The sequence below is a fragment of the Staurois parvus genome, unplaced genomic scaffold (genome assembly GCF_062004578.1).
Source record: "Staurois parvus isolate SC_StPar_1 unplaced genomic scaffold, SC_StPar_1.0 ptg001156l, whole genome shotgun sequence".
Classification (NCBI taxonomy): domain Eukaryota; kingdom Metazoa; phylum Chordata; class Amphibia; order Anura; family Ranidae; genus Staurois; species Staurois parvus.
Window position 1 is genome coordinate 102,873 of NW_028318952.1, and position 15,220 is coordinate 118,092.

The 15,220-nt window shown below is 42.4% G+C and overlaps 1 protein-coding gene across 8 annotated transcripts in view; it reads right to left on the reverse strand.

The window, feature by feature from the left end:
- MOK (MOK protein kinase) overlaps positions 1-15,220 on the reverse strand; it is a 47,089-nt gene that overhangs the window by 4,309 nt on the left and 27,560 nt on the right. For 4 of the 8 annotated variants that reach the window (XM_089659420.1, XM_089659418.1, XM_089659421.1 and 1 more), the window contains exons 6-10: positions 14,917-14,965; positions 12,851-13,029; positions 9,201-9,302; positions 4,389-4,562; positions 1,644-1,752 (exon numbers count right to left, since the gene is read on the reverse strand). In XM_089659420.1, the coding sequence (XP_089515546.1) occupies positions 1,644-1,752; positions 4,389-4,562; positions 9,201-9,302; positions 12,851-13,029; positions 14,917-14,965 (613 nt within the window). The remainder of the gene's footprint in view (positions 1-1,643; positions 1,753-4,388; positions 4,563-9,200; positions 9,303-12,850; positions 13,030-14,916; positions 14,966-15,220) is intronic. The other 4 variants (XM_089659425.1, XM_089659426.1, XM_089659424.1 and 1 more) reach the window with 2 other exon arrangements.

A 15,220-nucleotide genomic window follows, 5' to 3' on the forward strand; every position in this document is an offset into this window, starting at 1 on the left:
AAATTGTTCGACAATTTTTAGATGCAGCTTTTCACAGATTGGCGAAATTCTGCCCATCTTTATTTTTTAAAACACGCTGACTCTCCAAGATGATCTTTTTATACCAAATCATGTTACTGACTAGTTGCCATTTAACCTATTTGTTGCAAAATGTTCTTCCAGCTCTTCCTTGTTAGAACCACTTTGCCAGCTTTCTGTTGCCCTGTCCCAACTTTCAGATGTTTTGCTGCTATCAATTTCAAAGTTACCTCATTTTTTTTCTTAAAATGGTACATCTTCTCAGTTTAAACATTTGATATGTTTTCTATTTTCTGTTGTGAATAAAATATAGGTTTATGGGATTTGCATTTAATTGCATTCTGCTTTTTTTGCAAATTTTCAGTGTCCCAACTTTTTTGGAATTTGGGTTGTAAAAAGCCCTCTAATAGCAATATTTATTTAAAAAAAATAGTATTGATAATGCTGACAATAATCATTTTCCTAGAAGCAGGATTTTGAAACCCTTTACATTGTCCCCTAGCATGTAGAAATGTTACCCTTTGGTAAAGTGCACTGAACACTTCACCGGCAGAGAAAGGACTTTATCCCTGTAGGTCTGCTGGATTGTATTCACTATGCAGGTAGCAGAGGCTCCTATTAAGACTTGAATTTAAAAAAATCAGATTAGAATTCCTACAGGTGATGTAACCTGCAGATAAACCTTCCCATGTTTAGCTGGTAGACTCAAAACTGGAGGCATAAAATGCAGGAACCATCCATTCTCTGCTTGCATTTGATTTCAGGATAGTCCAATTGATGGTATGTACAGAAAGAAAATTGTAGAGAGTTGACCATTCATGTCTACCACCATAGACTAATGGCGGAGGATATCCAGATTCTCTGGTAAACAGTTGTACAGTTCCTACACGTCTCATTTGCGTGCATGGAGGAATAGTTTTTCTTTTTTTATTATTCAGCCCGATGGCTGTGTGTAGCCAACTTAAGTCCTATAGTGATCTCTGCCAATGTATGAAAATGTTCCTCTTCCTTGGCACAAAGCAGAATGTCATTGAAATAATGAAATCTCTGAAAACCCTTTTCCTCCAAAAGTTTAATGACCAAGAGAAGAACTTTTGGAAAAGTTTGGGGATGGTAGAGAGGCTGAATGGCAAACAATTAGAGATGTACATCATCTACTGTGACACAAGACATTTCTGGAACATCAAGTATTTTGGCGTATGCAGGTAGGTGTTTCTTAAAGGCTAAGTTCATCATTTAAAATAATAAATGTACCTATTTCTGCCGGTAAAAACAGGCATTTATTATTTTTTTTAAAACAGGAGCCAGCAAAGTATTGCACCCATGATCTGTAGATCGGGAATGCAGTTCACAGCTGCACCGTTTTCACAATCTGAGCAGGTGCGGGGAGAACAAATCCCAGCCTGCTGTTGGATTGAGTGTTTTCTAGCTGAAGCCACAGTCAGGGTTAATACATTTTATTCAAAAAAAAAAATAAAGTAAACAAAGTGGTTATTTTTGTGAGAATTGTAGGGTTAGATTTATTATGTTGATCTCCTCAAACTGCATCATCTGCCAGCTGAGCTTCACATGTCTCATCGAACAGGCAAGTGGTTTTCAAATGACAAAAGTGGTGAAAATTTTACCTGCCTTCTTCCTTGGCCGGCAATCCGCATCAGATAACTCATGGAACCCGCTGTGTTGGACTTTTCTGCCAAACCAAATTTTAGGGGCAGACCGCGCCTCTCTAATGTCCTGAGGATGGAACGTCAGCATTGTGAGGATTGGTGAGATAAGAAACAGTCTATAGCAGTGTTTCTCAACTTTTTTTTTGTTCAGTCAAAGGCACCCTTAAAATGATGCACAAATCATAAGGGCACCTCATTCTAAAATGTAAACAAACTAAACGGTTTACATTGCACAGCAACATCCTCGTATAGAAGAAAAGAGACAGGAGGCGCCCGTCTGAGTGTAGTAATAACACTGTATTTAATAGCAAAGGGTTAGAAAACACAAAGGAAGTAATAAAACAAGCTCATCTGTGTATATGAGAGATGACCGTTCCTCAATATGTCCAATAGAAGGCGCTAGAGGCTCTGAGCGCATAGCCTGACTGTCCCATGTATGTGCTCTTTCCCACTGACCCTCCGCCTCTTCCTGTGATGTCACATCCTGCCGGTGTGTTCCAGGCTGGTTACTAGGTTCCTTCCTGTACAAACGCCACTGGATTGGCTCTACAACACCACCACTTTGCAGGACTGACCATTAGAAAACACTGAAAGGAAGTAATAAAACAAGCTCATCTATGTATATGAGAGATGACCGTTCCTCAATATGTCCAATAGAAAGAGCTAGAGGCTCCGAGCGTGTAGCCTGACTGTCCCACGTCTGTGCTCTTCCTCCCCACTGACCCTCCGCCTCTTCCTGTGATGTCACATCCTGCCGGTGTGTTCCAGGCTGGTTACTAGGCTCCTTCCTGCACAATCGCTGCTGGATCGGCTCTACAACACCACCACTCTGCAGGATTGACCATTAGAAAACACTCACAAAGGAAGTAATAACATAAGCTCCTCTGTGTATATGAGAGATGACCGTTCATCAAAACGTCCAATAGAAGGAGCTGGAGGCTCCGAGCTCATAGCCTGACTGTTCCACATCTGTGCTCTTCGTTCCCACTGCCGGTGTGTTCCAGGCTGGTTACTAGGCTCCTTCCTGCACAAACGCCGCTGGATCAGCTCTACAACACCACCTCTGCAGGATTGACCACTACAGTCTCACCATCTCCATCAGCCCACCGGTGGTGCCTGCTGGACGTTTTGAGGAACGGTCATCTCTCATATACACAGATGAGCTTGTGTTATTACTTCCTTTGTGAGTGTTTTCTAACCCTTTTCCATTAAATACAGTGTTATTACTACACTCAGATGGGCGCCCCCTGTCTCTTTTCTTCTGCCCCTGCATACAGAGCTGGCTTGCTCCGAGGATGGCTGCCATATTTTTGTGCTAAAAAGATTCCATGCAGATTGCCTGAGAGACTCTTATAAGGACTTATTGTACACCAATACATTTACATAACCTGTTTTAAAATACTTGTACGCCAATATTGCCATTATCATCTTTTACTTTATATTTTTTATCCTTTTCACCCTTACACTACTTTACTCCTATGCGCCAGAGTTACTCGTTCTTTACTAGAAACATCCTCATATAGGACACCCAACATTAGAGGAGATTTATTCTTTCAAAGGAGAGGCCGAAACCAACGCTGAAATATTTTTTAAAGGTATTGCTTTAGGCTTTAGTCCTCATGCACACGGGACGTTTTTACAGCGGCTGTTTTTGTCTTTTGACGTTTTTTTCTACAGCTAGTAACCCCCTCAGCATGTTATCCTATGTGTCCATGCACACATAGACTGGAATCAATGTTTTTTGGCTGGAAAAACCCAGGACTAGTGGGCTTCTAGAGGAGTTTTTTTTAGCTGTAAAAACGTAGCAAACATTTTTGGACTTACCGTAGTTTTTACCAAAAAAAATAAAATTTTCTTAGTGGGTAAAAACAAAACTGCTAAAACACCGAAACGTGGCAAAACGCTAATTATTATTATACAGGATTTATATAGCGCCATCGGTTTGCTCAGCGCTTTACAATATAACGGGAGACAATACAGCAACAATACAGTTCAATACAAGAGGGATTTGAGGGCCTAATGCAAAAACGCTAAAAAAAAAAGTTGAAAAACTCCAGTTTGTAATGTGACTTTACACAACTAATGTTGCCAGCGTTATCAAAACGCCCCGTGTGCATGGAGCCTTAGAACCACTTTAAAGCTGTGCCTTGCTACAGAAACGAGGTAAAAGAGATAATGCTGGGTCATGCTTTACAAGGCAGGTGGGAGGAATGGGGGTACATTTGGGTCATGTCTGGACATCAATGTTAATTTCATCAATGAAAAGCAAAATGAACACTATTTTAGTCAACTAAAAAAATTCAGATGACTAAAATACGACTAAAACTAAAATTACATTTTAGTCAAAAGACTGAGTACAACAAAATCGCAAGTTTTCGTCAAAATTAACACTGGTTATATATCATAATGGTCAAATCTGTGTCTGTAGTACATGTATATACATAAATAACATTAGATTTTTTTTTTTTTTTTTTAAACAAAGTGCAGAGATAGTGGAGAAGACTTGCACAGCTTTTTGTAAATGTCACTAAAGTCCTGAAAAAACACAATATTCTGCAAAGGGGTCTGGTAGGAAATGTTAATTTTCCAATTAGTATTAAAAGGTTTTGAAAAGTTAAATTAAGTCTAAATCAAAAAAATGTTTTTTTCAATACATGGTTGGATTCTATATACTCTGTACTAGTGCCTGCAGCCATAATATACCTGGATTCTGCAAAGAAAGAGTTCTGGAGTGCCTGTCCAGCGGTGATCCGCTCCTCTGGGTTGTATTCCAGCATGGCACACATGAGCGAGATGCTTTCAAGAGAGAAACCTGGCAACAGTCGACTAATCCCTGTTCCCTTTTTGGATGGGAAATCAAAATTCATTGCTCTTGATCTGTAAAGGAGAATTAAAACCTCAACAGAACTGCCAATATAAACAGGTAATTTACAGGTAGAGATGAAATGTCCATTTAGATGGGATATCCAGCAAGGAAAAATTCCATGTTATTTTTTTTTTTATTAATGAGGCGAGGAAGCTGTGTTTGCCATAATGAAAATGATAGTAAAGGTTTCCTTCTTTAAAAAAAGAAAAAAAATAATAATAAACGTCATAGTTACCTGCTCTATGTAATGATTTTGCACAGAGAAGCCCCGATCCTCCTCTTCTGGGGTCCCCCACCGCTATATTCCCTGACCACTTGAACATAGTGGATCGTTACAGTACACTCTTTTTGATACAATTGGTTTATTTTTGTGATACACAAGATTCCATGTCCGTTACATAATCAGTCCAAATACTGAAAAAGTCTCACACATGGTATTCCCATACTTAAGAGGAGTGTTTTGGGGTGTGATTCTAAGTATGCCCATACTGTAGCTGAGAAATATCTTATTAGTCAACTTTGTCCAAAAAAAAAATTTTTCATTTTCGCATTTTCCAAAAACTCATGGCAATAAAATGAAGTCTTCAAAAAAACTCATCATGCCTTTTAAAAAATACATAGTGGTATTTAATCTCCAAAATGTGGTCATTTTGTGGTTATTTCTGCTGTCCTCCTGCTCCAGGGCCTCCAAAAAATGTGATAGGTAGTCAGTAAATTAGATGTGCAATTTATGCCCATAGAAAACCTGCAGGTGCTCCTTGGATGCTGGGCCCCTCTGTTTGGGTAGGCTGTGAAAAAGTCTCATGTGGCCTCCCCATACTTGGGAGGAGTAGCAGAATGTGTTTTGGGGTGTATTTCTAAGTATGCCTATGATGCATGTGAGAGATGTCTTATTAAATTGCCAACTTTGTATAATACAAAATAATTTTCTTTTTCTTTCTGCATTTTCCAAATACTTGTGGCAGTAAAATGAAGTCTTCAAAAACCTCACCATACCTCTTAGGCTTGGTTCACACTGCCGCGACTTGGGATCCGATTTGTGAGACCGCAAGTTGCATGAAATGTGAAATCCCATGTTAATCAATGAGAGCTGTCTTAATTAGCACTACTGAAGTTGCTCTGACTTTAGAAAAGGTTCCTGTACTACTTCAAGGCGACTTCTATCTGACTTTTGCCAATAGACTTTAAGTCGCCTCCAATTTGGATCCTCATCTATATTGATGTGACTTGGATCCAACATTACAGGAAGATTACCAAGGTATCCCCTGAAAGTCACTTCAATGTTGCATAAAAAGTAGTACCCAAGTCGCCAGGAAGTTGCCTGGCAAAGCTGCACTGTAAGTTGCGCTACTTTCAGGCCGCAGTAGTGTGAACCAAGACTTATACCTTGGGGTGTTTACCCTCCAAAATGTGATCATTTGGTGGGTAATTCTGCTCTCCTGGTGTTCCACAGCCTCCAAAAATGTGATAGGTAGTCAGGAAATTAGATGTGTAATTTATGCTCCTAAAAAGCCTAAAGGTACTCCTTGGATTTTGGACCTAGGCAGTGAAAAAGTCTTTCACATTTATCCCAATCCTTGGGAGGAGTAGCGGAATGTGTTTTGGGGTGTAATTCTATGTATGCCTATGATGTGTGTGAAAAATATCTTAATAAATTGATAAGTTTTTGTGTAAAAAAAAAAAAAAAGCAAACATATTCATTCCGCATTGTACAAAAACCTGTGGCAAAAAAAATAAAGTCTTCAAAAGATTCACCATATAAACTGTTACCACAGGGTGGGAGGAGCACAATTGTTTAAAATGCCTCGGCATGCTGGCAAACTCTTTACTGGAGACACCGTAAACCATTTTAAGACAATCCACATGCTTCTTGCTATACACTCTGCATTTATACTTGTCATTCTGGAGCTGTGCTTACAGTAAAACAGAATCTAAATGAGTTAAAACAATAGGCTTCCTGCTACTACTGGGGCATACATATTATTGAATTAAAAACAAAAAAACAAGCACTAAAAATGCTCCACAATGCTTCCTTTCAGCACTGGGAACCAGTTAAATGGCCTCTATATCTTCATTTACATCGCTGGCGACAGTTCAGGCTCTGCTGACTAAGAGCGAGAAAAAAAAACCCCTTGACATTGCAAATGCTTTAGTATGCTTATCTAGGAAAATGTTACTTATCTGCAGGTAGAAGATAAAACAAACATGCTCCCTTCATCGTACTCCCACGGAATGATATCGGAGGAGCTTCCATTACATGGAGTAATACAGTTACAAAATGAATCCACATCCAAATGTACACCATGGCAGTATGGATGTATAAGCTACATGAGGCTCATTCACAAAGCAAACCCGCAAGCAGGCTGCGTTCTGATCCTTGCACTGGACCCGCACAGATGTATGCTCCGGGATGTGAATGGAGATCTGTGCAGCCAGTCGCCTGTCATTCATTTCAACAGGCTTTCTGCACAGTACACCTATGCATCCCACGCAGGTACAGATGGACCCTTTGCATGGGAATACAGATTGGTTCACCCATGTGATTAAACCTTTAATACGCAGATGAAATACATACAAAGGAATGGTTTTGCCAGCTAAAAGGTATGAATTTCTGTCCATCCTGTCTTGAGAGTTACACAGCTCTGCCAGACAGCACAGGGCAGTCTGGCAAGGCAGAACTGATTTTCCTCTACTGCAGTTAAGTCACACGGGTCTTGTCCCTCCACCAGCCTGTGCCTGGACTATGAAAGAAGCAACAGACTGGTGAGCTCATCTCTGTCACTCTGCTCTCTCCTCCTATCAGCATGTTCCTTATTGGCTTATGAGCACTGCAGAACAACTGAGTGACTTCTTGTACTGCTGCTCTCTCTTCCAGCCTAAGCTCTGCTGTACGGCGATTGCAAGAGGCTGATGCCCACTCAAATTCAGGTGCTTACACGGCTTGTCGTAAAAGCTCAAATCTAGGCTAAACAAATGCTAAAGGACTTCTGTGGACACAGCATACACTTTCATTTTATAACAACACAAGCAATAGCTATGTTTAACAATCCAACATAAACATGGGCAACACAATGACTAAATGGTTAGCACTTCCGCCTGGCAGTACTCGGGTCGCTGGTTCAAATCCCAACCATGGCACCACCTGCCTGGAGTTTGCATGTTCTCCCTGTGCCTGCGTGGGTTTCCTCTGGGTACTACGGTTTCCTCCCACACTCCAAAGACATGCAGGTAAATTAGACCCTGTCTAAATTGGCCCTAGTATGTGTATGTATGAATGTGAGTTAGGGACCTTAGATTGAACACCCCTTGAGGGTTAGGGACTGATGTGAATGTACAATATATATGTAAAGCGCTGCGTAAATTGACAGTACTATATAAGTACCTGAAATAAAATAAACATACTTGAAAAAAATCTCCTTTCATGTTGTGAGTGCAGCCTGTCTGCTGGTCGTCTCTTTCCACAACTTCCTGGATTCTCTGCATGCTTTGCAGGACTACATATCCCATACTACAGGAATCACAGCTTGCAGGCAGCAAGGTACCATGGGATATGTAGTCCTGCAAAGCATGCAGGGAATCTAGGAAGTTGTGGAAAGAGGCGGCCAGCAGACAGACATTTCACAGAGCCCGCCTTCTGAACTGCAGAGGTGCTGAGAGAAGGAGTTTCAGGAGGCGGAGTCAGTACAGGAATCACAGCTTGCAGGCAGCAAGGTAACTCCTCCTCTCAGCACCTCTGCAGTTCAGAAGGCGGGCTCTGTGAAATGTCTGTCTGCTGGCTGTCTCTTTCCAAAACTTCCTGGATTCCCTGCATACTTTGCAGGACTACATATCCCATAGTACAGGAAGCACAGCTTGCAGGCAGCAAGGTACCGCCTCTGCCTCCTGAAACTCCTCCTCTCAGCACCTTTGCAGTTCAGAAGGCGGGCTCTGTGAAATGTCTGTCTGCTGGCCTTCTCTTTCCACAACGTCTTAGACTCCCTGCATACTTTGCAGGACTACATATCCCATGGTACCTTGCTGCCTTCAAGCTGATTCCTGTACTGACTCCGCCTCCTGAAACTCCTTCTCTCAGCACCACTGCAGTTCAGAAGGCATGCTCTGTGAAATGGGTGACACAGCAGTGCCTACTCACAGGGCACAGTGACTACGTGTCACAGAATTCAAGGAATTGAATGTATGGGGATCTTCACAAAGTAAGTTTACAAATGTCATTCAGATTAATAGAAGGATAGAAATAATTGAAATACAATGAATATATGATCTTCCATTGTGACAACAGATATGCTTTGATTAAACACGAGCCATAGGTACTCCTATCTAAATATTCAGAGTTTTGCATAAACGTAGTTGTAATTTTATTTCTCACTCTTTAGTGGTGACATAACTGCTGTGCATCCCTCATTCTCTCAATAATTCCCGTTCTTTTTATGATCTGTTACTGTATCCCCCTAGACACCCCTTACAAATTGTACCAGTTGCCATGGGTGATATGTATACAACCCCCCCCCCCCCCCGGTATAGGACAATGTAGAATCCGAACCAAGCGCACAGAAAGCATTGATTGTCTTTCTTTTCTATCCTGGGGTGATGAGGTGGAGTGCCCCTTTAACCTTTCGTTTCTAATAGCACACAAAAGTAAATTCACTTACTGTTTGAACTTCCTGAGCACAGCTGATGTCGGTGTGCCGAGGACATCGTGGATTTTGGCGATCTGGTCCAGTTCGTTGGAGCCAGGAAAGAGCGGATGGAGACTGAAATGAAGAGGAGAATGAGCCATTTATGGTGTTCTAGTACGAGGACACACACTCTTGGCTTCCACAAGTCTCTGCTGAATTTATGTTGACACAGTCAGATGGGAATGCTGATCCGTGGAGCTGGTGTAGTCTGCCTCTACACAGGCCAGCTCTGGGGAGGGTGCAGGGAAGATACAAAGTTCACAGCAGTGCAGGAAGTCATTACACACAACCCCGGGGTCAGCAACCTTTTCCACATTAGGTGTCATGTTCACAAGCATTGGACAACCCGCGTGCACAGCTGAGTCTTAGGCAGGCCATACACGGAGCAAAATCTCTTCCCTGCAACCACAAGTTGCAGGAAAGAAATCCGCTCGATTCCCCCATCAACACAATGTTGACAGGGGAATCCTTCCCACCAAGCCATGGTATTCTCCCGGCAGGGGGGCAGGAGCCGCCCGTGCCTGAAGACAGTGAGTACTACCAGCAGCTGTAGCAGCCTCTAGTGATAATCGCATGCAAAATCCAATAGGATGGTTGTACCAAAGTTGACTGATCAATCGATTACATTCAGCCTGTCCATACACAGTTCCAATCTATGCCGTGTTCCTGCTGAACCAGCCAAGATTTGAACCGCTATGGCCGACCTTAGTTTGTTTTCAATTTTTGCTCACATACAGTAGTTGTACTGCTAATGACAAATACACTCGTTATCTATCTAATAATTAATGATTAACTGGTGCACAGAACATGTTCAGCCACAGCGCATGCACTTCAGACCTCAGATCAGCTCCAATGCATGTACTGCAGACCTCAGATCAGCTCCAATGCATGTACTGCAGACCTCAGATCAGCTCCAATGCATGCACTGCAGACCTCAGATCAGCTCCAATGCATGCACTGCAGACCTCAGATCAGCTCCAATGCATGCACTGCAGACCTCAGATCAGCTCCAATGCATGTACTGCAGGCCTCAGATCAGCTCCAATGCATGCACTGCAGGCCTCAGATCAGCTCCAATGCATGCACTGCATGCCTCAGATCAGCTCCAATGCATGCACTGCAGACCTCAGATCAGCTCCAATGCATGTACTGAAGACCTCAGATCATAGATCTGAAGTGAATGCATTGGGGCTGATCTGAGGTCTGCAGTACCTGCACTGGAGCTGATCATAGATCTGAAGTGCATGCATTGGAACTGATCTGAGGTGCATGCATTGGTGCTTATCTTAGATCTGAAGTGCATGAATTGGAACTGATCTGAGGTGCATGCATTGGCGTTTATTTTAGGTATGAAGTGCATGCATTGGGGCTGATCTAAGGTCTGAAGTACATGCATTGAAGCTGATCATAGATCTGAAGTGCATACATTGGGGCTGATCAGCTTCCATGCATGTACTGCAGACCTTAGATCAACTCCAATGCATGCACTTCAGATCTATGATCAGCTCCAATGCATGTAATGCAAACCATACATCAGCCCCAATGCATGCACTTCAGATCTATGATCAGCTCCAATGCATGCATGTCAGACCTCCAATCAGCCCTAACGTGTATGTCCTTCAGACCTAATATCAGCCTCAATGAATACACTTCAAGCCTCATTACTGGGCAGCACAGTGGCTAAATGGTTAGCACTTCTGCCTGGCAGTACTAGGATTGCTGCTTCAAATCCCAACACGGCACCACCTGCCTGGAGTTTGCATGTTCTCCCTGTGCCTGTGTGGGTTTCCTCCAGGTACTCGGGTTTCCTCCCACACTCCAAAGACATGCTGGTAGGTTAATTGGCTCCTGTCTAAATTGGTCCTAGTATGTGTATGGATGAATGTGAGTTAGGGACCTTAGATTGTACACCCCTTGAGGGTTAGAGACCAATGTGAATGTAAAATATATATGTACAGTGCTGCGTAAAGTGACAGTGATATATAAGTACCTGAAATAAATAAATAAATTACATTAAAAAACTCTACTCCGCTTCACTTCAACTTCATACCTGTAGGCATTGTATGGCCTGTCACAAACCTGTCTAAAATATTCCCAAGTAGGAAGTTTTGGATAGAGTGGAGATGGATTGGAACAGGAAGTGAAGGGAAATCTCCCTAATGGGACATCCAAAATGGAAAACAACATTTTGCCTATAGTTCTGGTTTAAAGCTGAAGTTTAGGTATGCATGTGCGTTTCCTGGCCGATCCCCTTTAGGCTGGATGAGGTGGAGAGGCAGAGCAGTGACATCACCATCTCCACCTTGTCCAGAGTGTGCTTCATTCATTGAGAAAATGCAAAAGTGAGAGATTTACTAAAACTGGAGCACTTAGAATCCGGTGCAGCTGCGGAGATCTGAGCAGACGTTTACCACTCCCCCCCCCCACATGTTACATGTCTCAGAAAGCTGCGGGACCAATCAGATAGTGCAGAGCGGCTTGCGCATGCGCAGTGAGCTGCCAGCTGCTCGCAGCCAACAGTATATATGCCGGCAACTGAAGCCCGGTGAAGAAAATGGCCGGGTAAGGACACCACTAGATCCTGGGATAGGTAAGTGGCTAATTACAATAAACTACAGTTTTTTGTAGCTGCTGATTTTTAATTTTTTAATAGAGGACTGAAGATAATTAGGAGGATCCTTGGCTGGAGAAACTACAGCTGCCTTCCCTACAATATACATTTTATATTTTGTCCTCTAAGCTCTGAATTATTATTTTATTCCAGGTTTCTCTGGTTGTAAAGGGAGGTAACTGTCACTGTATATTGCAGAAAGAATAAACCAAATTTAGGCATACTAGATATAAAATCAATTCTCTGCCTATGGGCCACTTGCTAGTGACAAGCTCTGATAGAACAGTGCCCTCACGTGGTGAAATTGTTTTAGACATTAAAAGTATGAGAAGTATGGGAATTAACAAAAAACATTTATACTCACCTAGGTGGATGCAGCATTGATCCGATGCTGCATCTGTCCCCTGCCAGCTCTGCACTGAGAACTGAGTGATCAAACACAGCTGATCGCTGAGTTTTCTCCCTCCACTGTGAGCAAAGAGCTGGTGACTGTCATGCCCTGGCTCTCTGTTCTGCCCCTTCATCTCTCAATGGAGTGCCAGGCTGTGGAGGGGGCAGGTTTGATGAGTTTGGTGCGGAGAAATTCAAGTGTCCTGCACAGAGTCCTGACCTCAACACTACTAAATACCTTTGTGATGAATTGGAACACTGATGGTGAGCCAGGTCTTCTCATCCTACATCAGAACCTGACCTCACAAATGGGCACTAATTCTCCCAGACACTTGGGTAACTCCATGGTTTTGGAATGGGATGTTCAACAAGCTGGTCTAGGTGTGGTGGTCAGTTGTCCACAAACTTTTGGCCATATAGTGTACGTATGATATGTTGTTGTGTGTTGAACACAACCAAACAATGAATATTTATTTTAACCTTGTTTTTTGTTAATAAAAAAGGTAAAAACACAGGTAATGCATACCCCATAGCCAATAAAATACAACATGCACATCTGAAACCCAATTTACTATGAACTACCCCAACAAACAGCACATACAACTATAAGGTTTGGTCTTACCTGCAGATCTCGAAGAAGACACAGCCTGCGCTCCAGATGTCCATTTTGTAGGTGTAATATCCATCAGTCAAGAGACATTCGGGTGCCCGATACCAACGTGTTGATATGTATTCTGTGTATGGCTGCTTTGAGAAGACACTGCGGCACGAGCCAAAGTCAGCAAGCTTTAGGACATCTTGCTAGATCAGCACAGAGATTTTTGATAAAGAAGAATCGTTAGTTTGGCGGATGATAAAAAAACTTTTTTTAGTTGCCAACTCTCATCATCTAGAAGAAGAGATGTCACATCTGCCTGTCTGTGGTAAAGCCTCAGTGTAGACAAAATAGAAAAATCAGCACAAGGAACATAACTTACAGCCAGTAGGGTGTGTCCCTTGTGTTGATTCCTCAGTTGGTAATAGTAATTGCTTAGTAGTAATTCTACTCCATCCTGCACCCCCCCCCCAGCACCAGAAAATGACTGAAGTGGGGTTTATACAACTAAAGGGCCATCACAGACTCTCATCAAGAGATCCTGACTATGCCCGCTCTCTCCACCCAGGTCCTCCATTCATAGACACCATACTACAGCTTGGATAAATAAAAAAGGATCTAAGAATGGAAGAAGGGTGGATGATTGACAGCTCTGTCCCTCCATTCACAGATCATGTTCCATTCATAGAAGCTGTAGTATGGCTTCTATGAGTGTAGGGATGGGCATATACAGGATTAACCCCTGCTGCACTGGAAGATTACGTGGCAGGAATGGGGGGGGAGCAGAGGAATGAACACAAGGTAAACATCTAACAGTAAGGTATGTCCCTTGCGCAGAATTTTCTGTTTTTTATTGTGGTGGCACTTAGGCTTTAAGACTCTTGTATCTCCAGACCAGGGGCGGACTGACAACTCATGGGGCCCCCGGGCAATTGAGGATCATAGGGCCCCTGTGTCCTTGCCCAAACTCAAAAAAGTCTACGAAAAAGGTACCAGGGGCATCTCATGGGGCCCCCTACTGACCCCGGCCCCTCGGGCAGTGCCCGAGTTTCCAAATGGTCAGTCCGCCCCTGCTCCAGACCCCACAGAGTTCTTCCTTCTGTAGATCTGTCCTTTAATTTCCTGTTTTCAACAAACTGCACAGTTAAATCCCTCTTTACTTAACATAGTTATATGCTTGCTATTTTTTATTTTGATTATTGTGTTTTTTATACAAAAAAATCGTAAATCCTCCCTCATTTGGTTGTCTGTATACCAGGGATTGAGGCTAGTGACTCTACTTAGTGAAGTCTGAGATAAAGTATGTCAAGAAACTATATTTCAAGCAAAACTAGATCCATCGGGTTTACAGTGTAAAAAAAACTGTTACGTTCATGGCACGTGCCGAGAATGTAACTGTCACATTTGCTTGTGCTCTCAACCAAACTGTCAAGCCATCAAATGGCTGGTGTCATAACTGATCACATGTGCAGCACCATGGCAGTTGAGAATCTGAGAGGCCAAGATGGAAGCTGCTTTGGCCTGGAAAAAATAAGAGGGTTTATTTCAGCTTTAAGAAAAACATAATGTGCAAGGGTAGGCATTTCATTCCAGTAACAGATAAATAGGTGGTCTCTACATATACATTATGTGGCCAAATGTCTGTGGACAGCCCTCCAAATGAGTGAATTCAGCTGTTTCCAGTGAAGGGTACAGTTAATACTACAGCTTAAAAAGACAATTGTGCTCTTCCATGCTTGGAGAAGCCCCTTTACTATTCCAGTATGACTGAGCCCCTGTGTATAAAGCCAGCTCCATAAAGATATGAGTAAGGTGTGGAGAACTTGAGCGGCCTACAAAAGGGCATTGACCTCAATCCTATTATGAATAACTGGAATGCAAATTGTGAACCAAAACCACATACTAAAATCTACAGGAAAGCCTTCGCAGAAGAGTGGAAGTTGTAACAACGGGAACAGGATGGGAGGGGCACTCCATATTATGGACCATGGTTTTGGAATGGGATGTCCAACAAGCTCATTTAATGGTGATGGTTGGGTGTCCACAAACCTTTGGCCACAAAGTGTATTTCCTAAGACTTTGGGATTACTCACCTTTATTAGAATATTTTCTGGCTTGACATCACGATGAAAGATTCCATTTCTGTTACAAAGAAATACAAATTAATTGAGAAGGTTTCCCAACACAGTTCATAAAACTAGTCCGGGAGAGAACAACAAATATAGTGTAATACAGTAAACGTTAAGATGGAGTAGTACAATGTTTCCAATATGGAGAATGTGTGCCACTGGTAGATGACACACTTTTTATTGCAGTTAGGGCACCAAATAGAGGTTTTATTTTTACTATAGATCAGCATTTTTTTACTTTTTTACCCCATAAGAACCATGAAATAAA